At 44.6% G+C, this 23,769-nt stretch overlaps 1 protein-coding gene across 2 annotated transcripts in view; it reads left to right on the plus strand.

The window, feature by feature from the left end:
* Nucleotides 1–13,299, plus strand: part of parp4 (poly(ADP-ribose) polymerase family member 4) — a 54,090-nt gene extending 40,791 nt beyond the window's left edge. The window contains exons 35-39 of one of the 2 annotated variants that reach the window (XR_004221397.1): nucleotides 1,764–1,832; nucleotides 2,625–2,697; nucleotides 8,388–8,490; nucleotides 9,933–10,062; nucleotides 13,120–13,299. Coding sequence is in view for 1 of the 2 variants with exons in the window: in XM_031897308.1 (XP_031753168.1) it covers nucleotides 1,764–1,832; nucleotides 8,388–8,490; nucleotides 9,933–10,062; nucleotides 13,120–13,294 (477 nt within the window). In the remaining variant the exon portion in view is untranslated. The remainder of the gene's footprint in view (nucleotides 1–1,763; nucleotides 1,833–2,624; nucleotides 2,698–8,387; nucleotides 8,491–9,932; nucleotides 10,063–13,119) is intronic. The other variant, XM_031897308.1, reaches the window with a different exon arrangement.
* The last annotated feature ends 10,470 nt before the right edge of the window (nucleotides 13,300–23,769 follow it).

Below are 23,769 nucleotides of genomic sequence, written 5' to 3' on the forward strand. Positions count from 1 at the left end.
GTAGTTTTTCGAAAGTAATGGCGTGTATGGAGCGTTAATTTGCGAAAAATTAGACGCGATAAAATTTTTAACACGCTATAAATAATGCACATTTTATCAACCTTTAGTGAATCGGCCCTTAGGTGTGGGAATGGGCAAGATCAGAATTGGGCAGGAGCAGCAGTGTTTCCAAGATACAAGTCCGGGTGGTCCCCTTCCTCCCGCTCTGGAAGGCCTATGAGCCGGATGTTACTCCTTCTCCCCCTGTTTTCAAGGCCGCCTAGTTTTTTCCGTTCCACCTGCTGCTAGAGATTGTGGGTGGTTTGCCGTAGGGGGTGGCTCATGTCTTCCAGGGCCGAGTTTCGGGCCTCTGCGGCCGTTGTGCGCTCTCTTATGCGTTGCATGTCACGTTTTGTCAGTGACAGCTCGGCTTTCAGCTTGTCTGTTTTTGTCATAATGGTGGCTTGGTAGGTTTGTTGGCATTGCTGTACTGCCTTCAGCAGGTCGTGCAAAGTTGGTTGCAGCGGGGATGCCTCAGACTGTGCGCCTGGTTCGGGTGCCGTGGGCTCGGGCGCCATATTGGATAGTTCAGTGGCGTGTGCGGCCTGTCGTACAAACTGTTCCATGCGGGTAGGTGCCTCTGATTTTCGCTTATTGTGCTGATTTTTACCTTTCATAGTTGGTTGGTGGGGGGGGGGGGGTTGTTACCCCATCAGCAGCCAGTCCCGGTTTCCTCCAGCACAGTATTAAGACAGGAGTACACGAAGCTCTCCCAAGCCACGTCTTACTCCATGAGCAGTCAGGCCATGCCCCCTCACACATGTTTAACCATCAGAAACAAGTAATCCAGAACAACGCAAAGTAAAATGAAAAATAAAATCAGTCAATAATAAAAAATGATTGCGCGTTGAGACAGTCCCAGAGTCCCAGTTGCGCTGGTCTAGCTGTGCAGTGAATGTTTTACAGGCAGAAACAAGCAATCAGCAAAACTGGAAATGCAATAAAATTGCTTAGAGTGCAATAAAATCACCAACTTAAAATAAGAAAGTAATAATACAGTGCAATCACCACTCATATGTTTAAGAAACAGAAAGAGGGGAAACTTGATATAAAAATACAAAGGTGTGTAAATGTGTGTATATATGTGTATGCTTAGAAAATTGTGTGGTCCAATGCCGTGCCTAGAGTTGGGGGCACCCAAGGCAAGTGCCCCGCACCCTCCCACTAGTCTCCTTTCTTTACCTTTTTATACTTTTCTAGGAAACACTGCCATTGGCTGCTCAGGTGAAAGGGAAAGCACTGACCTGCACCCTCTGCCACTGCCCTCCTTGCACCCTTTAGTGCTCTTGCGCTTCTGCTGGGAGAATTGTAAATGCCCCATTATATGATTTAATAAATGTGTGGCAAATTTATCAATAGACATAGAAATATTCTTTTATAATAATGATTTTTTAATTTTGAGGAGATTACAGTTTCTATATAGAAAGCCTTTTAGTAGCCCAGGCTTGTTTGTACCCTGCCTGTATATGTTATATAATGTTTTTAGCATTTTATAGCAATCCTATGTATCAGGATTGTATCACTGGATGACTGTGGATAAAGAATGGTATAATTATGTCATTATGGAAAGCAAAATGCAGTAACAAGAGCTGATCTGTACCCATAGATGCCAAGTGCAAAAGAACATGTGCCCGAGTCTGTTAACTTAAATAATAGCTTTCTGTGTTTTCAGAACTATTGCTACTGTAAATAATAAACTGACACTAAATATATTCTTTGTATAGCCAGAATTTGAACTTAAACGTGAAGGAGCCCCTCCATCTTTGTTCTCCTTTTGGGGTCTACAGTTTAAGGTAAAATTAATATTCTTTCTAATGTTTCCACTGGTTCATGCACTCAATGTACTTGTGTTCCTGTAGAACCTAAAACACAATAGAATTTCAACTGCAGAAAAACAGTTATAGTTGTATTTGATTTGGTTCTTACTGATGCCAAATGCAATTAAAAAAACCCAAAGAAGCTGGGAAGCTGGGAGAAGGCAGAATAGTTTAATAAGAATACATCACATTTTTTAGGTTTTACCTGCACACAAGTTTTAAATGAAAAGCAAGTATAATGGTAAATTGCTCCTTAAAGGGAAAGGAAAGGTCTAATCACCAGTGATTGTAATCACTTACTTTCTACCCCGGGCTGTTAGCAGAAAACTGCATCAGCCCAGGGTACCGGCAACCAAGCCATCCTCTTCCTTTGTCTACCTGCGCACTGCTAGTACAGGTATGGGATCCCTTATCCAGAAACCCATTATCCAGAAAGCTCCGAATTACGGAAAGCCCATCTCCCATAGACTTCATTTTAATCAAATAATTCAGAATTTTAAACTGATTATCTTTTTCTCTGTAGTAATGAAACAGTACCTTATACTTGATCCCAACTAAGATAAACAAATCCTATTGGGTTTAATTAATGTTTAATTGATTTTTTAGTAGACTTAAGGTGTGGAGATCCAAATTACAGAAAGACCCCTTATCCGGAATACCCTTGGTCCCGAGCATTCCGGATAACGGGTCCTATACCTGTACATGCACTGCAGAGTGAAAAGCTGAACGTAAAAAAGAAAGTTGCCTTTATTACTCTACTGAACATAGGCTGGCCCCGGAGATCCGAAGACAGATGAACCCACTCCTGTTAGCAGAAAAATGCACCGACCCGGGGTATCGGGTAAGTGATTACAATCACTGGGGGGTGCCTAACATTTGGCATTATTTATATAACTTATAAAACTTTTATCTATAAATCTTTGAACTTTTGTTGGGCTTTCTAAAGATGCAGGTTGAGGGTGTGGCCCCATTGAGTTATAATAACAATATGGTTACAGCGGATACAGAAAAGGCAGATGTGCTTAACCAGTTCTTTTCTTCTGTGTATACAGTAGAGGAGCCAGTGGGCCAAGTCTCACCCAATAGCTTCACTGTTGCCTCAGCTCCAACTACACAGTGGTTGGCACAGGATATGGTGCTTAAAGGGTTACACACGATAAATGTAAACAAGGCACCTGGGCCAGATGGAATACACCCTCGGGTACTGAGAGAGCTAGGGGCAGAATTGCAGTGGCCCTTGTTTCTGATGTTCTCAGACTCTCTTTCATCAGGTATGGTACCTAGTGATTGGAAGAAGGCGAATGTCACTCCCATATTTAAAAAGGGAATAAGATCTCAGCCTGGCAATTATAGGCCTGTAAGTTTGACATCCGTGGTGGGCAAGTTATTTGAAGGCTTGTTAAGGGATCACATTCAAAATTATGTAGTGGAGAATGGCATTATGAGCAGTAATCAGCATGGCTTTATGAAGGACAGGTCATGTCAGACCAATTTAATTGCTTTTTATGATGAGGTAAGTAAGAAGCTGGACAGTGGGGATGCAGTAGATATAATCTATTTGGATTTTGCCAAAGCATTTGATACCGTTCCCCACAAACGACTGCTTTCTAAGCTAAGGTCTATTGGTCTTAGTGAAGTCGTTTGCACATGGATAGAAAACTGGCTACAGGATCGGGTACAGAGGGTGGTTGTTAATGGCACATTCTCTACTTGGAGTAAGGTTCTCAGTGGGGTCCCTCAGGGTTCTGTACTGGGTCCACTTTTGTTTAATTTGTTCATAAATGACTTAGGGGAGGGTATTATGAGTAATGTATCAGTGTTTGCAGATGACACAAAACTCTGCAGACCAGTCAATTCTATCCAGGATGTGACATCCCTGCAGCAGGATCTTGACCAACTGGCAATCTGGGCAGCTAAGTGGCAGATGAGATTTAATGTGGATAAATGTAAGGTCATGCACCTGGGATGTAAAAATATGCAAGCCCCGTATAACCTTAATGGGACTGCACTAGGCAAATCCATAATGGAGAAGGATCTTGGAGTCCTTGTAGATAATAAACTTGGCTGTAGCAAGCAATGCCAGGCAGCAGCTGCAAGGGCAAACAAGGTTCTGAGCTGTATTAAAAGGGGTATAGATTCACGGGAGGAGGGGGTTATTCTTCCCCTTTACAGAGCACTGGTAAGGCCCCATCTAGAATATGCTGTTCAGTTTTGGTCTCCAGTGCTCAAACGGGACATTATTGAGCTAGAGAGGGTCCAGAGAAGGGCAACTAAGCTGGTAAAGGGTATGGAAAGTCTCGGTTATGAAGAAAGACTGGCCAAGTTGGGTCTGTTTACACTGGAGAAGAGGCGCTTAAGAGGTGACATGATAACTATGTATAAATATATAAGGGGATCATATAATAACCTCTCTAATGTTTTATTTACCAGTAGGTCCTTCCAACGGACACGAGGGCACCCACTCCGTTTAGAAGAAGGGAGGTTCCATTTAAATATTCGGAAAGGATTTTTTACAGTGAGAGCTGTGAAGTTGTGGAATTCCCTCCCCGAATCAGTCGTACTGGCTGATACATTATATAGCTTTAAGAAGGGGCTGGATGGATTCTTAGCAAGTGAGGGAATACAGGGTTATGGGAGATAGCTCTTAGTACAAGTTGATACAGGGACTGGTCCGATTGCCATCTTGGAGTCAGGAAGGAATTTTTTCCCCTCTGAGGCAAATTAGAGAGGCTTCAGATGGGGTTTTTTGCCTTCCTCTGGATCAACTTGTAGTTAGGCAGGTTAGGTATAGGCATTATGGTTGAACTTGATGGACGTATGTCTTTTTTCAACCCAACTTACTATGTTACTATGTTACTATGTAGTCCAAGTCATACAGATGTATTTTCTACAGCTCCTCTTTAGATTGAGGAAAATTGTATCATACTTACCGTGATTTTCCTTTCCTGGCCACTCCATGTCAACACTTACTGGGATAGCCCCTCCCCTCTGCTCCCATCAGAAGGACCCTCCCCAAAGCTTTAAAAGACCAACCCTACCTCCGCTCCGGTGTCTAGTAATGAGCTTCTAGAAACTTACCGAAAAAGGGTGGGAATCTTGACATGGAGTGGCCAGGAAAGGAAAATCACGGTAAGTATGATACAATTTTCCTCATTCCCTGGCCACTCCATGTCAACACTTACTGGGACATAGCAAGCTAATATCCCTAATCGGGAGGGTAAAAGTTCCACAAAGGAAGGAAGTCTGGATCCCAGAGTATAAATCTATTCCAGAAACATCCCAAACCAAGTGAAAACCCCACTGTGGGGTGTAGAAACCAATATCTGGTAAAAACCTGTGAACCCTATATCTGCCCAGGAATCGGGGCTGAAATCAAAGATGATTGAGCTGTGTGAATCGCCAGGGTAACTACTTTACCTATAAAAAGGTAAAGCCCACACCAAAATAATGATACCAAATGTGCAACCCACATCTGGGGAAAGAGGACCAAACACTTACCGATAAGGAAGGAGGATAGTTAGACCCGAAGGTCTTTTTACTTCCACTACTTACCAGCACGCCTGAAACAACGTGCTCTCTCAGCGATCACTGCTGGAAACCGCTAAAGTAGTAAACACCCGAGGAAAAGACTTAGCAGGGGAAACAAAAAAAAAAAACCCATACACATAATTTGAACACCTGTAGCATGCCAGTGCATACGCAGTGTGTAATACCTGTCTGCACTCCGAGTGTGGCCCTTAGCATCTACACAATATAACAGTGCATATGAAGCCAAGATGGCTGCTGGTTTCAGACCAGTGTATCCTACCTAAACACAGTCTTGGCTGTTTGTACTGGTCCCGTATTGAAAGAAGAGAAAAATACATATACACTGTGTTGTTGCCCCCTCAAAATTTAGCTTTTTACAAATATACAGTATAATACCTGCATGCAACACCTCTGTTAGATATAATACATATACAACCACAATTCCGCTTGGTTGTACCCTTAAGTCAGTTGACCACTACCTTAAACACAAATAAAATACAGCGTAGGGACTGCATTAACATGCAAACTACATTATCCTGCTTGGCTGTTGCTTCTACATAAGCCATAGTCAATGGGTGAGCAATACCCAAACAGCCCGTTTCAATAGAAACTATGCTGTAAACCAAAATAAATGTTGTTTAAACAAGCATGATACCGGGTCACTATCAGTGATAATGTTACCCCTACTTACCTGGAAGCTGCATAAGCCAATATGACCCAAAACTGAATCAATACAGTATGGACATTGCCTTAACCCACAGAACCGATAAAATGCTGCAACATATACATTCAAATTGTTAGTTATCTAAGCCCGCCAGGCAACTACAGATGTGTTTCAACATACATATCAGTTTAAATGGCATATTACCCTGCATGAGGACCGCTCAAGTGTTTGAACCTATACATTCAGTATTACATGGAATATTACCCACTAATATGTTTACCCTATACATTCAGCATCGATGGTATTTTACTGGAATGACTTAATCTATACATCCAGTATAAATGGTAAATTGCCCATAGCAACCACTAAAATGATTTAACATATACATTCAGCATAGATGGTATATTGCCCATAGCAACCACAGAAATAATTTAACATATACAATCAGCATATATGGTATATTACAAATGGAAACCACTGAAATGGTTTAACATAGCAACCACTGAAATTAATTAACCTATGCATTCAGCATAGATAGTATTTTACTGAAATGATTTAACATATACATTCAGCATGGATGGTATATTACACCTAGGAACCACTGAAATGATTTAACATATACATTCAGCATGGATGGTATATTACACCTAGGAACCACTGAAATGATTTAACATATACATTCAGCATGGATGGTATATTATGCATGGGGAACCACTGAAATGATTTAACATATACATTCAGCATGGATGGTATATTATGCATGGGGAACCACTGAAATGATTTAACATATACATTCAGCATGGATGGTATATTATGCATAGGGAACCACTGAAATGATTTAACATATACATTCAGCATGGATGGTATATTATGCATAGGGAACCACTGAAGTGATTTAACATACGTTCAGTAGGCTGTTCCAATAATCTGGCCCATAAAGATTCTGCTACAGAGCCATGCTGCCCATTCCAGGCTAGCACATATTCCCATGTACACACTGGCTGAACCAGGTTACATATAAATATTGCAGACACCAGTTCCCTAGCTTAAAAAGACTAGCCCAACTCTTTATGAGAAGCAGTATGAAGGGAAGTAACAGCAACTTACGGCACCAAAACATAAGTGTAACACAGAGACCTTACCTCATACTCCTGGGGCTTCATCCTCACAGCCAGGAAGGAGAAAGGGAAGGAAGGAAAGGGGGAGGGGACCTATCTACCCCATTACCTACAGCTGAATACTGCCCTGCCAAGTAATTACCCAATTACCTGCAACTGGTGTCTGCTCCAACAGGCATTGCATTTGCACAGCTCCCAGAATAGACAAAATTGCAGACTTACCAATTTGCTCCAAGTGTTGAGATTTTGGAAATCAAGCTTGCATCTTGAGCATTACCTCCGTGTGCTGGCTTGAATGGCACCCTTTTTTTTTTTTTTTTTTTTTTTAAATTACCTCAACCTTGGAAAAGACTTGTGAGGAAGGCAGCTGGCTCTGAGACCTGGAATCCTCCATTTAAAGAAAAAAATAATGCCCCAGTATAGGGGAAATAAGGAAAGGAGGCCATAAGGCTCAGGCCGCTAACTAAGTCCATGTTTCCTGATGCTTAGCTAACTGCCACCTCCCTCTCCCATCTGTAAAAATGAGGAGGAGTGTAGGGGCCTCACACTCCACTGCCGCTGGACGCTTCACAAGCAGGCCCAGTAGGGCACACAGATGGGGGGATAAGCACCTGCCACCAGACCTGCTACCCGCAGCTGGGAGGGCACATGGATCAAGGACAAACAAGTGATACCTGCCATAGCACCACGAGCCCTCCTGATCCCAGAGCCCAGACATCAAGGACTCCAAAAAAAAATGAGGTAATGTGCTTGGGGGGATAAAAGATCTCCATGACCAAAAACCCCCAGTCCCTAGGACGCTTTCAGGCAGTCCTAATGCTTCCCCAAGGCTAAAAAGAAAAATTTGCTTCCAATGGGAGCAAAACAAAAAGTGAGGCAGAAGGACAAAAAAGACACCGGAGTGGAGGTAGGGTTGGTCTTTTAAAACTTTGGGGAGGGTCCTTCTGATGGGAGCAGAGGGGAGGGGCTATCCCAGTAAGTGTTGACATGGAGTGGCCAGGGAAAATGTTTTCCAATCTGCTTGGGTGGGTGTTAGTGTATGCAGTGTATAGTAGAGTGGGCAAGCAAACAGCGCAACTGTACCACACTATATCGCTCGTATGATGGGCCCGTTAAAAAGGAACCTTGTAGAGTCATTTCCTAGTATATCCAGTTCTTCCATTCTGAGCTGCAGGCGTACAGTCTCCCTTGTAACTGTCTGTGCCTGAATCTGTTCCCCAGGAGGGATACTGGTTGCTGGATGAAGAGCTCGGATCTCTATTGAACATTAATGTCAATTACTTGATAGATGTGTTTTTATCCAAGAACGGGATTCAGTCTCTTGGTAAGTCTTTTGTTTTATATTTTACTAATAACCTTCTGTAGCACTGATAATCCAAAATCCCATTCCATGCTAAATATTTCAAGTGCAAAGCGTTGAAATGGATGCAACAGTGCACAGTGGGGAAAATGAACAAAAGTCAACCAAATTACCAACTCAGCCTTTTCATTTCTTGGTGATTTAAAGACATGTTTATGATTTTGTCATTAAAACTGAGTACAATGGCGTAAAGCTCAGTGTAACTCTCCCCCACCCGTCCTTAGTTCTGTGTTGCTTCATCTAGTCTCCATCCACCCCTATGCCAACACAAAATAGGCAACAAAAACATGTTTTTCCCTTACATTTGCATTATTTTGCTAGTTTTTGCTTAAAGAATTAGACAGTATTAGTGTGTAGAGTGGATATGGTGTAAACATATTTATGGAAAGGAGACGTAAAGCCTCCCTGGCAAATTTCTGGTTTTAGTACCACTACATAGCCCCTTCCCCAACATTTTACTGACACCTCCCCCAATTTATCTGTGCTCCCATAGCATGTTCAGATTACAGAGCTGCTCAGCAGTGTTGGCCATCACCTTTAGCTGTGTTATTTATGTTCCCAACTGTGAAACTAGCCTACTGCACATGTTCCTAGATGAGACCCATGGAGTGTAAGTCACATGGTCAATAATGGGGGATGTGGCTGTATAGTTCTGGATGTGCTAAGGGCCACAGTTTAGTTGGGGCAAGTGTAACTGATGTGGTGGGGGAGGGGGTGGGTGATGAAGGATCTATGCACTAGCACTAAAACTAAAAGTTTGCCAGGAGGTTTTACTTCCCCTTTATGAAGAGACAACACCTAATGGATAGAATTACTGTGATGCTGCATTCATCAACTGAGAGATGACAAATTAACTGAAATTATAGATGATAAAGCCTATCAGCCTTTATAAGGCTAATATCAGATGAGGTGTAGGGCGGATATTTTCGGTAAGCGGAGAAACGCTTGCCAAATATTCCGCCCTAAGCCTCCTACTTGCGCTTTTCCGCTTACCGAAAATATCCGCCCTACGCCTTGTCTGGCATTAGCCTAAGAAGCAGGGAATCTCTTCTCTGACAACGCAATCATTAGTAGCTGGGAGTCACTTGTGTGAAAAAGATAAAATTGGAAAACTGTCTGTTCAAGACAAGTAGAGATTTTGTAAAGATCAACTAGAGAGGTTTGTGAATATGGCGGGAAATCCAACAAATCTATCTCCAGTTTTATTTTGTCTCAGTATCACCACTTTTGTGAATTCCCCCCATTGACTCCATTTATAAATGGATGCCTGTACTGCTCCTAGCACTTACAGGGATGTGACAGTATTGCCAGCGACACAAATACATCTATCCCAACTTGAGAGTGATTTGCTAGAGGGACACTTTGAGGCCTATATTGAGCTGTACTATTTGGTTTTTATGTTACAGGGAGGAAAGGAAAAGAAGAGGTGCTGGCACTTATTGCGACCCTCTTGGTGCTGCAAATGATTCGCACGTATAAGTTGGTGGACATAACATTTAAGAGTCTGATGAAACTGGACGAATCATTTTGCACAAGGTAATCATTCTTATATCCACAAAATACCAGCATTTTGGAAATGCCAAGAAAGACCTTTTTTACCTAAGGTAACCTGACTGAAGGCTGCATTTCCTTATTGTTTTGAGTTAATACCGGTCACCTTTGGCCGCAGATCACATCCCACAGGAGGTACCAAATGTGCATAAGTACAGGGGAGTTGAAAAGGGATCAGAACCAAGTATGGTGAAATATTGGGTGAGATTGGGCAGACAGCTGAGAATCAAAGCAAAGGATTGGCCTTTAACAAAAGTTAACATTTAGTATGTTATAGAATGGACAGTTATCAGCAACTTTTCGATTGTTCTTTCATTTTTTTTTACTGTTTCCGGCTTTCAAAATGGGGTAAAAAAAACTATTGCTCCTTGAGGTTACAGTTTTTTGTTCAATTATTGTTCCATTTTATTATCTTTCTATTTAGACCCACTCCTATTCATAATCCAGTTTCTTGTTAGAACCACTGCCTGGTTGCTAGAGTAATTTGGACCCTAGCAACCATATAGCTGCTAAAATTAAAAACTGGAGAGTTTCTGAATATAAAGTAAATAAATAAAAAAACAAATAATAAAAAATAAAGACCTATTGCAAATTATTTCAGAATAGCATTCTCTACAACATACTAAAAGCTCATTTATAGGTGAACAACCCCTTTAACAAATATGGCAGAGGATATTCTCATGAGATCATGTAGCAAGCAAGGTGATGCATGGTTAAAGTACAAGGAATATGTTGTCCCTGTAACATCTGGATATGTTGCTACCTTATAGACATACCAAGAGGAGATAGCTAGCTGCATGTCCCCTACCTGGACAGACCAATGGGTCGGTGGGAAAGTCTGTCCAAATTGCCTCTGGGGTCATCCATACATTGATAATAGCTGGAGAGTAAAATTGATATTGGCCATTCTGTCTATCTCAGAGCTTTAAAAGCCACTTTTAGTGTCTTGGCTACTAGTGATGTTATTGAGTTAATGGTTATTGTTATATAATGGCTTTCTGTTAACCCTAGTACTTCTTGTATGCATTTATATGTAAAGCTGGCCATACACGGGCAGATCCGCTCGCTTGGCGATGTCGCCAAGCGAGCGGATCTTCACCCGATATCCCCACCTATGGGTGGCGATATCGGGGAGGCATGTAGGTGAATTCGATCGTTTGGCCCTGGGGCCAAACGATCGAATTCTGCACGCGGCAATGGGGCAGTTGGTTCGGGGACCGCATCAATGAGCCGATGTGGTCCCCGATCCGACAGGATTTTCTAACCTGGCCGATCGATATCTGGCCAATTTCAGGCCAGATATCGGTCTGCCAGCCCACTCGTTTCTGCCCCAAGTCGGTCCAAGGGACCGATATCGGCAGCTTCTATCGGCCCGTGTATGGGGACCTTTAGGGCTCTGGTACACGGGGAGATTAGTCGCCCGCGGCAAAACTCCCTGCTCGCGGGCGACTAATCTCCCCGAGTTGCCTTCCCTCTGCCATCCCACCGGCGAACATGTAAGTCGCCGGCGGGATGGCAGACGTGGCGGGGCGATTTCGGGAAATCGCCGAAAAAGCCTTGCGAGTCTTTTTCGGCGATTTGCGCGAAATCGCGCTGCCGCGTCTGCCATCCCGCCGGCGACTTACATGTTCGCCGGTGGGATGGCAGAGGGAAGGCAACTCGGGGAGATTAGTCGCCCGCGAGCAGGGAGTTTTGCCGCGGGCGACTAATCTCCCCGTGTACCAGAGCCCTTAGGCTAGTAAGTTATGTACTGGGCTGTAATTGTTTTATTTGTTTATCTATTGTTTGTTTATCTATTTAAAACAGAAAATCAGCTGGTATCCAAGCTACTGAATAAAACAGTGTGTACTGGCATATAAATTATATTGGTATTGTTATATAATTCATATTATGATATATATATATACATAATACAGGTACTGTAGATCATTCATTAGTTTGGGGTTCAGGGCAGTACAGTGATTAGGTCCCTATTAGACAGACAAAGTATAGGTATTGGCTGTGTAACAGTAAGGAGCTTCCATATTGTCCCTTGCATGGCCACATCCCGTGACCTTATGGTAATGGCAGGAGGGCTGAGCTGATGCTGTCAGTAAATACTTGTAATATGTAGGCGCAGGAGATAGGATTGGGTGCATTATTACTAGTACAGGTATGGGACCTGTTATCCAGAATGCTCGGGACGCAGGGCTTTCCGGATAAGGGATCTTTCCATAATTTGGATCTCCATACCTTATGTCTACTAAAAATCATTTAAACATAATATAAACCCAATAGGATTGTTTTGCCTCCAATAAGGGGTAATTATATCTTAGTTGGGATCAAGTACAGGTACTGTTTTATTATTACAGAGAAAAGGGAATCATTTAACCATGAAATAAACACAATAGGGTTGTTCTGCCCCCAATAAGGGGTAATTATATCTTAGTTGGGATCAAGTACAGGTACTGTTTTATTATTACAGAGAAAAGGGAATCATTTAACCATGAAATAAACCCAATAGGGCTGTTCTGCCCCCAATAAGGGGTAATTATATCTTAGTTGGGATCAAGTACAGGTACTGTTTTATTATTACAGAGAAAAGGGAATCATTTAACCATTAAATAAACCCAATAGGGCTGTTCTGCCCCAATAAGGGGTAATTATATCTTAGTTGGGATCAAGTACAGGTACTGTTTTATTATTACAGAGAAAAGGGAATCATTTAACCATGAAATAAACCCAATAGGGCTGTTCTGCCCCCAATAAGGGGTAATTATATCTTAGTTGGGATCAAGTACAGGTACTGTTTTATTATTACAGAGAAAAGGGAATCATTTTTTAAAATTAGAATTATTTTCTTATAATGGAGTCTATGGGAGATAGCCTTTCTGTAATTCTGAACTTTCTGGATAACGGGTTTTCCCAATAAGGGATCCCATACCTGTATATAGATATGATAAAAGGATATAATATAATATACTATTGCCTCTATACCTGAAGCTTGTTGCTTTGACTTACCGTGGTGTCATTTATTTAACATATTGCTATCCCCTTGCGCAGCCCCTTTTACCAGATGCTCGAGAAATCCATCAAATGGGCACGAAAAAAAGATGAACAATATCCTGGCATCTGTTCTCGACTTGGATTGGGCAAGGATTGGGAATCTGCCACCCGGAAGTTATTATCCATTGATCCAGTGGATCCTTCCTCTGATCTCTATCCTGCTGTTGTGTAATCTGTAAAACAAATATATTTTGAAATGACTTCATATTACTTTGTGAGAAATATATAAGAGCTTGAAGCTTACAGGGACATCTATATCTGCCAGGTACGGGCTTTTCTGAAAGAGCCTATGAGCTGTTTATGCCTATGGGTTGGGCTCCATTCTTGTACTGTTCATTGGTGCATAGACTGAGCCTTCTGCCTCCTGTTTGCCTCCCCCCCCCCCAAGCACCTCTACACAGCACATCCCTATGTCAGAAACCCACCCTTAGGGAGTATATTATTAGAAGACTCCTTGGAGTCCCTGTATGGAGGCACTTGGATTGTGGCTTTATGCATATGGCCATGCAGTATCCCTCATATAACTGTGCTTTATTAATCAGCTGATACACACATAGTGCCCATGATCACTCTACATCTATCATTTTCCAGGCCATCATACACATTCATATAATATAAATATACATTTCATGACTGCAAAGGATAATAACGCACTTAAAGGAGAATGCAAGTCAAAATTTAAAAAGCATACTGCCCAATAGTCCTCCTATTATTTAGTAAAAACGCCACACTTTTGGCTCACCTAATCAAATATTTACTCAGTCACACTTACTTCACATTTTCTAGAACAGGCAGCCATCTCTAAAAAGGTATTCTCCCTTCCTTTCCCTCCTTGCTTCATACTGCACATGTGTTTCATTCCCTCCCCCCCCCCCTCTGGCAGATCTGCTTCTGATTGGCTGGTGGGCATGTGTAGCTCAGAACAGGAGACAGGATCAAGTTACACACATGCTCAGAGAATAATAAGGCTGCCGCTGGCACCTACAGGAAGGGGAGAGAGATTTCAGTGATGTCACTGTAGGCTTCACACTGCTGTAGGCTGCCAGCACCATATCTCAGAGAAGCAAGCAGGGATCTGGGAATTTAGATATGCAGTAAGTACTTAAAAAGAATGCCTTTAGACTTACTTTTAATTTATATTAACCTTTCATTGTCCTTTAATATGACTTGAATTAACTCTAAATGAAGTACAGGGAGCGCGTGGCACAGAACCCCCACTCCCAGAAAGGGAAAGAGCCATAGCAGCCATTGATGTAATTAGCTTTTTTCGTATTTATCATCACAGTACAATAATCTAATACTGTTTTCATTGTTTGAGTCTCAAATACTGTCTGTATAGTATTCTAATACGTGTGTGTATAAAATGTGGCAATGAATAATGTATAAATATTTATTGAAGCTCTATTTATGATTCAGTTATTAAACACAATCCTTACATTACATTACATTAACATTTATTTATAAAGCGCCAACATATCCTGCAGCACTGTACAATAAGTGGGTTACATACATTGGACATACAGAGTAACATATAAAGCAATCAGTTGCCGATACAAAGGGTGAAGAGAGCCCTGCCCAAAAGAGCTTACAATCTACAAGGATTGAGACACAAGGTGTGACAATATGCAGTTGTATTTCTCTGAATCTTACAGTTCTACAATGGGGTACTTTAAAAAAATATCTAAGCTTGAAAAAGGTCTAGTTACCCATAACAACCAATATGTGGCTGAAAGCAAAAGGCGGACACAGTAGTGTCTATTAGTGATGTGAGGGCTGGCTCTAAACCTATGGAACCCACGGGAGCTTCTAAGCCTTTCCATCAGCCGCTTACCTGATTTTCAGTGTTTAACCCCTTCCCTTCCAGCACCTCAATCCACCTTCAAATTGTTGCTAGGAAACGTGTGTTTTTTTCTTTCATTTGCAGAAATGAGTTTTCTTTGTGTGCTTGGGCTCTTTCTGAGCAAGTGTGGGTGGGAAAGGGCTAATGGCTGTGGAGGTGTGAGTGAGGCCTGCTAGGAATCATGCATGATGTAAACAGCGGTATTCTAAGACAAACAGCCATAAGTTTTTATTTTTGTATTTTTTTTAGGCTTGACATTTCAGCTGCTATACAGTTGTCAGGGCTTAATAACCTTAGCAACCAGGCAGCAGTTTGGAAGCCAGAATGCGATATAAATAAAGGAGTGCCTGAAAGTAAAGATTCACTATTAGAAAATAAGAGACCCCAATTGATCTGTTCTTTGGTTGCCAGGATCAGTAACCCTGACAACCAGAAATCTCCTTCCCAACAAACGCTCTCAAAAGGCCCCGCATACCATCACTGGGCTCTGTAGGAATCGATGCTGTGAAATGAGCAGAAATATGAAAAACCGGATTCAAACCAAATATAGACAGGAAATTACTAGGACTGCAATGCTGCCTTTAGTAGCCATGGTGATTGTGACCGTCAGTGACATTCTTAGTCCAGAAGGTAAATTGTATAGTTCATCTCATGCCCTGGAATAAAGGCAGCTTTCTGTAGCAATGCACTGCTTTCCTTAGCAACTGCCTGGAGTCCAGCAAGGGATTTACTCTCTGCAATATCCCTAGTGACTAAAGGAAAAAAGCCCAGGCCAGCTTGGGGGCCATCCGTATTCTGCACAATTTCCCCATCTCTGCACCTAAACCTTGTCCTCTCAGTATTGGACACTTTGCATTTCTGTAAGTTATAACTCACAAGGTGACATTTACCTCTTGTCTCCTACAGGGGCCCTATAAACTGAAATGGTATTATAAATGTATCAGCTTAATGATTTTTGGTAAAGGGCAACTAAATCCTACCATTAAGACAAGCTATCTCAAAGGGGCATTACATCCTCCTTCAATATTAGTGCAATTAATGGCGTGTACTGAGCATTCTTATTGTTTAAACTAGGAATTGTATTTGCCCTAAATCTCTCCCTACTATACCTGCTATCAACAGGATCAGAATGTTCAGAGGCATCTCCCAAATTCCTTTTTCATTGGGAAAGCAAGGGGTGTCTGTTTCTATGTGGGCCAGCCCAGGCTATGCTATAAATGTGGGTCCAACAGGCATTATGCTGTAAAGTGTAACATACAGAAATGTGCTTTGTGTGGCGAGACTGGGCACCCAAGCAAGGAGTGTGTAAAGGCCATAAAGTGCAACCTGTGTATGCAATCCGGCCATGCTTATAGGGCCTGCCCCGACGCCTGGCGCAACATTAGCAAGGCTTGTCCCAATTTGGAAGAAATAATGAGTACCCCAATGCCAGGGGAGAACTTGCCACAGACTGAGGAAAGGGGGGAGGAGAGGGCAGGTGGGGGAAAAGAGACAGACAAGGGGCGCCCAACAGAGGTGAGAGTGAAAGAGGGAGAGAAAGAGGGCGGGGAGAGTGAAAGGGGGAGGAATACGGGGAATAAAAAGGCAAAGGTACAGATATCCCAAGGTGGGGAGGATGGTTGGATAGTGGTGGGCAATAAATCAAAGGAAGTTAAGGAAGATCAGTGCCCAGGTGTAATGACCCTCCCAACTGAAAATAGATTTGTTTTGCCAGGAGGGAAGTCATGGGGGGATTTGGCAGAAGAACAGGCAGAGTTGGAGAGAATGGAGGAGGAGGAGGAGAGGGAGAAAAGAAAAAGTCTCTCTTCTGATAAGTTCTCCAGCAGAAAGAAGAGCAAGAGGGAAGGGGCTTTTCAGTCTCAGGGGGCAGATTTGGAGTCCTTAGAGGAAGGGGAGTTGGAGGAATAAGGCGGGATGGAGAGTCAGGGGGCAGGTGTAAGGATACAGGTAAAAAGATCAGGTGGGAAAAGTTCCGATAGTTCTCTAAACAAGAAACATAAAGATGCCTCTTGATATACATTTTATAACCATGAATGTTTGCAGCATTAAGAACAGAAAGACTCGCTTTATGGCTTTTGATTTCCTAGAGTCAGTGGCTGCAGATATTATCTTTCTGCAAGAGACTAGACTGACCTCTATCCAAGAGATAAGGGAGGCTAAAAGGGATTGGAAAGGGGGGTTTTCTTTTTGGTCGGTGGCTACTGAGCCAGCTGGTGGGGTTGGTATCCTCTTTAAAGGGGGTAGAAAAATTGAGGTAAAGAAGGTAGTAGACATATGGCTGGGAAGGTGTCTGATGCTGGATGTGCAGATTGATGGGTCCCTGCTGAGGTTGATAAATGTATATGGGCCCCAGACAGTCTCAGAGAGGAGGAAATTATTATCAGAAATTAAGCAGTTCTTATACACATCTGCTCCTGTGATTCTAGCTGGGGACTTTAATCAGGTTCTCAGGGATGTGGACAGAACGGGAAGGTATAAAGGTTATGAGAGCCAGTTTCTGGTGAATTTGGCGGAAGAGACCGGCCTTCTAGACATCGCTACAGCCCATGGGAGAAAGGGGAGGCACACTTATTATTGTGGTGGGAGAAGCAGCAGAATTGATTTGGTTTTTGTTAAGAAAGGGGAGATTTTCTCAGAAATTAAGGAAACAGCAGTAGAATTTTCTGATCATTTAACCCTGTCATTTTGTTATGGTTGTGTAGGGAAACCCAGATTTGGGAGGGGACTGTGGAGATTGGGGGCAGGTTCCCTAGAGGATGCAGAGGTAGGGAAATCCTTTGAGTGTTAATTGCAGAGGGAAGTCACAAAGGTAGATTTTTTCGGCTCACTATCAGAATGGTGGGATGCTACCAAGGATTCTTTTAGAACCTTTTTCAAGTCTGCAGTATAGCCGCTACAAGTCCTTGGTTTTGGAAAGGGATTATGGGGTGTCCAACTCTCCGGACCCTTACCAAAACTGTAAGGAGACAGTTAAGAGAAAGTTGGTGGAAGGTCTGTACGACTCCCAGGGTCACTTACAGTGTACTAGGGAGGGGAATCTGGGAGTTGCAAGATCATACTATGCTGAGCTTTTCAGAAAAAGAGCTTTGGATAGGGGAAAGATGCAAGCCTTCCTAGAGGCGACCCCAGGCCCTAACCTGGATGGTTTAACAGCTGAGTTCTATAAAACTTTTAAGGTGAAGTTGGCACCAATTCTGGTGGAGGTGTTTAATGAGAGTTTAGTGAATGGGAGCCTTCCTTCTTCTATGCAGAACTCCTCGTTAATTCTGTTGTCAAAGGGGAAGGATTCGAGACACATTGAGAATTGGAGGCCTATTGCACTTCTCAACTGCGATAGGAAGCTTCTTGCAAGGATTGTTTCTGTAAGGCTGGGTAAGTTTGCTGGGCTTCTTTTGTCATCTTCTCAGTTCTGCTCGGTGGAGGGACGTGACATCTATGGGGCACTTCTACTTCTCAGGGAGACTTTGGAAAGGTGGAAACTAAATAAATGGGGAAGGTACTTTCTCTCACTAGATCAGGCTAAAGCTTTTGATAAAGTCGATCACGAATACCTATGGGCTACTTTGCAAAAGTACCACATCCCGGGTCAGTTTATTGAATGGTTAAGAGGGGCAAAGAGCTTCCCTTGATGGTTGGCAGGGTGAAGACTTTGAAGTGCAGGCTGGGGTGAGACAGGGATGCCCTCTTAGCCCACTCTTATACATATTTGCTCTGGATCCTTTTTTAAGGGGTTTGCAGACTTGTGGTTTGGAGGGTGTTCCGTTTCCCATGGGTCAGTCTTTTAAGTCAGTAGCCTATGCGGATGATGTGACTTTGGTTCTGTCTTGTCCAGAGGAGGAGTCGCTGGTGTCGGAGCACATCAAAAGTTATTCAGAGGCCTCTGGGTCTCTAGTCAACCAGGAAAAATCAGAAGCTCTTTGGGTTTTAGAAGGGAGACCAAGTTTTAATCTTGAGAATTATACCTGCTATCCCACAGCCCCAGTCCCTTCCCAGAGGCTATTATCCCCCCACTGCTACTATAGGCACCATCTCTCCCTACTATACCTGCTATCCCACAGCCCCAGTCCCTTCCCAGAGGCTATTATCCCCCCCACTGCTACTATAGGCACCATCTCTCCCTACTATACCTGCTATCCCACAGCCCCAGTCCCTTCCCAGAGGCTATTATCCCACTGCTACTATAGGCACCATCTCTCCCTACTATACCTGCTATCCCACAGCCCCAGTCCCTTCCCAGAGGCTATTATCCCCCCACTGCTACTATAGGCACCATCTCTCCCTACTATACCTGCTATCCCACAGCCACAGTCCCTTCCCAGAGGCTATTATCCCACTGCTACTATAGGCACCATCTCTCCCTACTATACCTGCTATCCCACAGCCACAGTCCCTTCCCAGAGGCTATTATCCCACTGCAACTATAGGCACCATCTCTCCCTACTATACCTGCTATCCCACAGCCCCAGTCCCTTCCCAGAGGCTATTATCCCCCCACTGCTACTATAGGCACCATCTCTCCTTACTATACCTGCTATCCCACAGCCCCAGTCCCTTCCCAGAGGCTATTATCCCCCCACTGCTACTATAGGCACCATCTCTCCCTACTATACCTGCTATCCCACAGCCCCAGTCCCTTCCCAGAGGCTATTATCCCCCCACTGCTACTATAGGTACCATCTCTCCCTACTATACCTGCTATCCCACAGCCACAGTCCCTTCCCAGAGGCTATTATCCCACTGCTACTATAGGCACCATCTCTCCCTACTATACCTGCTATCCCACAGCCCCAGTCCCTTCCCAGAGGCTTTTATCCCACTGCTACTATAGGCACCATCTCTCCCTACTATACCTGCTATCCCACAGCCCCAGTCCCTTCCCAGAGGCTTTTATCCCCCCACTGCTACTATAGCCACCATCTCTCCCTACTATACCTGCTATCCCACAGCCCCAGTCCCTTCCCAGAGGCTATTATCCCCCCACTGCTACTATAGGCACCATCTCTCCCTACTATACCTGCTATCCCACAGCCCCAGTCCCTTCCCAGAGGCTATTATCCCACTGCTACTATAGGCACCATCTCTCCCTACTATACCTGCTATCCCACAGCCCCAGTCCCTTCCCAGAGGCTTTTATCCCCCCACTGCTACTATAGCCACCATCTCTCCCTACTATACCTGCTATCCCACAGCCCCAGTCCCTTCCCAGAGGCTATTATCCCCCCACTGCTACTATAGGCACCATCTCTCCCTACTATACCTGCTATCCCACAGCCCCAGTCCCTTCCCAGAGGCTATTATCCCCCCACTGCTACTATAGGCACCATCTCTCCCTACTATACCTGCTATCCCACAGCCACAGTCCCTTCCCAGAGGCTATTATCCCACTGCTACTATAGGCACCATCTCTCCCTACTATACCTGCTATCCCACAGCCACAGTCCCTTCCCAGAGGCTATTATCCCACTGCAACTATAGGCACCATCTCTCCCTACTATACCTGCTATCCCACAGCCCCAGTCCCTTCCCAGAGGCTATTATCCCCCCACTGCTACTATAGGCACCATCTCTCCTTACTATACCTGCTATCCCACATCCCCAGTCCCTTCCCAGAGGCTATTATCCCCCCACTGCTACTATAGGCACCATCTCTCCCTACTATACCTGCTATCCCACAGCCCCAGTCCCTTCCCAGAGGCTATTATCCCCCCACTGCTACTATAGGTACCATCTCTCCCTACTATACCTGCTATCCCACAGCCACAGTCCCTTCCCAGAGGCTATTGTCCCCCTGCTACTATAGGCACCATCTCTCCCTACTATACCTGCTATCCCACAGCCCCAGTCCCTTCCCAGAGGCTATTATCCCACTGCTACTATAGGCACCATCTCTCCCTACTATACCTGCTATCCCACAGCCCCAGTCCCTTCCCAGAGGCTATTATCCCCCCACTGCTACTATAGGCACCATCTCTCCCTACTATACCTGCTATCCCACAGCCACAGTCCCTTCCCAGAGGCTATTGTCCCCCTGCTACTATAGGCACCATCTCTCCCTACTATACCTGCTATCCCACAGCCACAGTCCCTTCCCAGAGGCTATTGTCCCCCCACAGCTACTATAGGCACCATCTCTCCCTACTATACCTGCTATCCCCCAGCCACAGTCCCTTCCCAGAGGCTATTATCCCCCCACTGCTACTATAGGCACCATCTCTCCCTACTATACCTGCTATCCCACAGCCACAGTCCCTTCCCAGAGGCTATTATCCCCCCACAGCTACTATAGGCACCATCTCTCCCTACTATACCTGCTATCCCCCAGCCACAGTCCCTTCCCAGAGGCTATTATCCCCCCACTGCTACTATAGGCACCATCTCTCCCTACTATACCTGCTATCCCACAGCCCCAGTCCCTTCCCAGAGGCTATTATCCCCCCACTGCTACTATAGGCACCATCTCTCCCTACTATACCTGCTATCCCACAGCCACAGTCCCTTCCCAGAGGCTATTATCCCCCCACAGCTACTATAGGCACCATCTCTCCCTACTATACCTGCTATCCCCCAGCCACAGTCCCTTCCCAGAGGCTATTATCCCCCCACTGCTACTATAGGCACCATCTCTCCCTACTATACCTGCTATCCCACAGCCACAGTCCCTTCCCAGAGGCTATTATCCCCCCACTGCTACTATAGGCACCATCTCTCCCTACTATACCTGCTATCCCACAGCCACAGTCCCTTCCCAGAGGCTATTATCCCACTGCTACTATAGGCACCATCTCTCCCTACTATCCCACAGCCACAGTCCCTTCCCAGAGGCTATTATGCCCCCACTGCTACTATAGGCACCATCTCTCCCTACTATACCTGCTATCCCACAGCCCCAGTCCCTTCCCAGAGGCTATTATCCCACTGCTACTATAGGCACCATCTCTCCCTACTATACCTGCTATCCCACAGCCACAGTCCCTTCCCAGAGGCTATTACCCCCACTGCTACTATAGGCACCATCTCTCCCTACTATACCTGCTATCCCACAGCCACAGTCCCTTCCCAGAGGCTATTATCCCCCCACTGCTACTATAGGCACCATCTCTCCCTACTATACCTGCTATCCCACAGCCCCAGTCCCTTCCCAGAGGCTATTATCCCACTGCTACTATAGGCACCATCTCTCCCTACTATACCTGCTATCCCACAGCCCCAGTCCCTTCCCAGAGGCTATTATCCCACTGCTACTATAGGCACCATCTCTCCCTACTATACCTGCTATCCCACAGCCACAGTCCCTTCTCAGAGGCTATTATCCCCCCACTGCTACTATAGGCACCATCTCTCCCTACTATACCTGCTATCCCACAGCCCCAGTCCCTTCCCAGAGGCTATTATCCCACTGCTACTATAGGCACCATCTCTCCCTACTATACCTGCTATCCCACAGCCCCAGTCCCTTCCCAGAGGCTATTATCCCACTGCTACTATAGGCACCATCTCTCCCTACTATACCTGCTATCCCACAGCCCCAGTCCCTTCCCAGAGGCTATTATCCCCCCACTGCTACTATAGGCACCATCTCTCCCTACTATACCTGCTATCCCACAGCCCCAGTCCCTTCCCAGAGGCTATTATCCCACTGCTACTATAGGCACCATCTCTCCCTACTATACCTGCTATCCCACAGCCCCAGTCCCTTCCCAGAGGCTATTATCCCACTGCTACTATAGGCACCATCTCTCCCTACTATACCTGCTATCCCACAGCCACAGTCCCTTCCCAGAGGCTATTATCCCCCCCACTGCTACTATAGGCACCATCTCTCCCTACTATACCTGCTATCCCACAGCCCCAGTCCCTTCCCAGAGGCTATTATCCCCCCACTGCTACTATAGGCACAATCTCTCCCTACTATACCTGCTATCCCACAGCCACAGTCCCTTCCCAGAGGATATTATCCCCCCACTGCTACTATAGGCACAATCTCTCCCTACTATACCTGCTATCCCACAGCCACAGTCCCTTCCCAGAGGCTATTATCCCCCCACTGCTACTATAGGTACCATCTCTCCCTACTATACCTACTATCCCACAGCCCCAGTCCCTTCCCAGAGGCTATTATCCCCCCACTGCTACTATAGGCACCATCTCTCCCTACTATACCTACTATCCCACAGCCACAGTCCCTTCCCAGAGGATATTATCCCCCCACTGCTACTATAGGCACAATCTCTCCCTACTATACCTGCTATCCCACAGCCACAGTCCCTTCCCAGAGGCTATTATCCCCCCACTGCTACTATAGGCACCATCTCTCCCTACTATACCTGCTATCCCACAGCCACAGTCCCTTCCCAGAGGCTATTATCCCCCCATTGCTACTATAGGCACCATCTCTCCTGACAGGGAGAGGGAGATCCAAATCAGTGTACCCATCTACCCTAGAGAAGTATTTCATAATAATTGTATTTGGTTGCCTAAATTAATTTGAGGAATTAACTGTGCTAGAAAAATTGGTTTAAAAATAATTTTAATTTATGTTTTCCATTGTAAGAAAACATTTCATTGCATCAAGAGTATTAAAACAGAGAAAATAAACATAGAGGATGAACACAGAAAATAATAAAACACTATAAATACACAGATCTAAGGGCACTGTGGTAAGACACATAGTAAGCAGTAGGATTCTGACCCATGGAGCTTGCAACCCAAAACTTCCAAAAGTTGGTGATTTATGTTACTAAAATAAGGGCTGGTGTGTCTCACCCCGCCCCAAGCAAGGAATGCTTCTCCTAAAGTAGTTGGCCGGA

The sequence above is a fragment of the Xenopus tropicalis genome, chromosome 2 (assembly GCF_000004195.4).
Source record: "Xenopus tropicalis strain Nigerian chromosome 2, UCB_Xtro_10.0, whole genome shotgun sequence".
Taxonomy (NCBI): Eukaryota; Metazoa; Chordata; class Amphibia; order Anura; family Pipidae; genus Xenopus; species Xenopus tropicalis.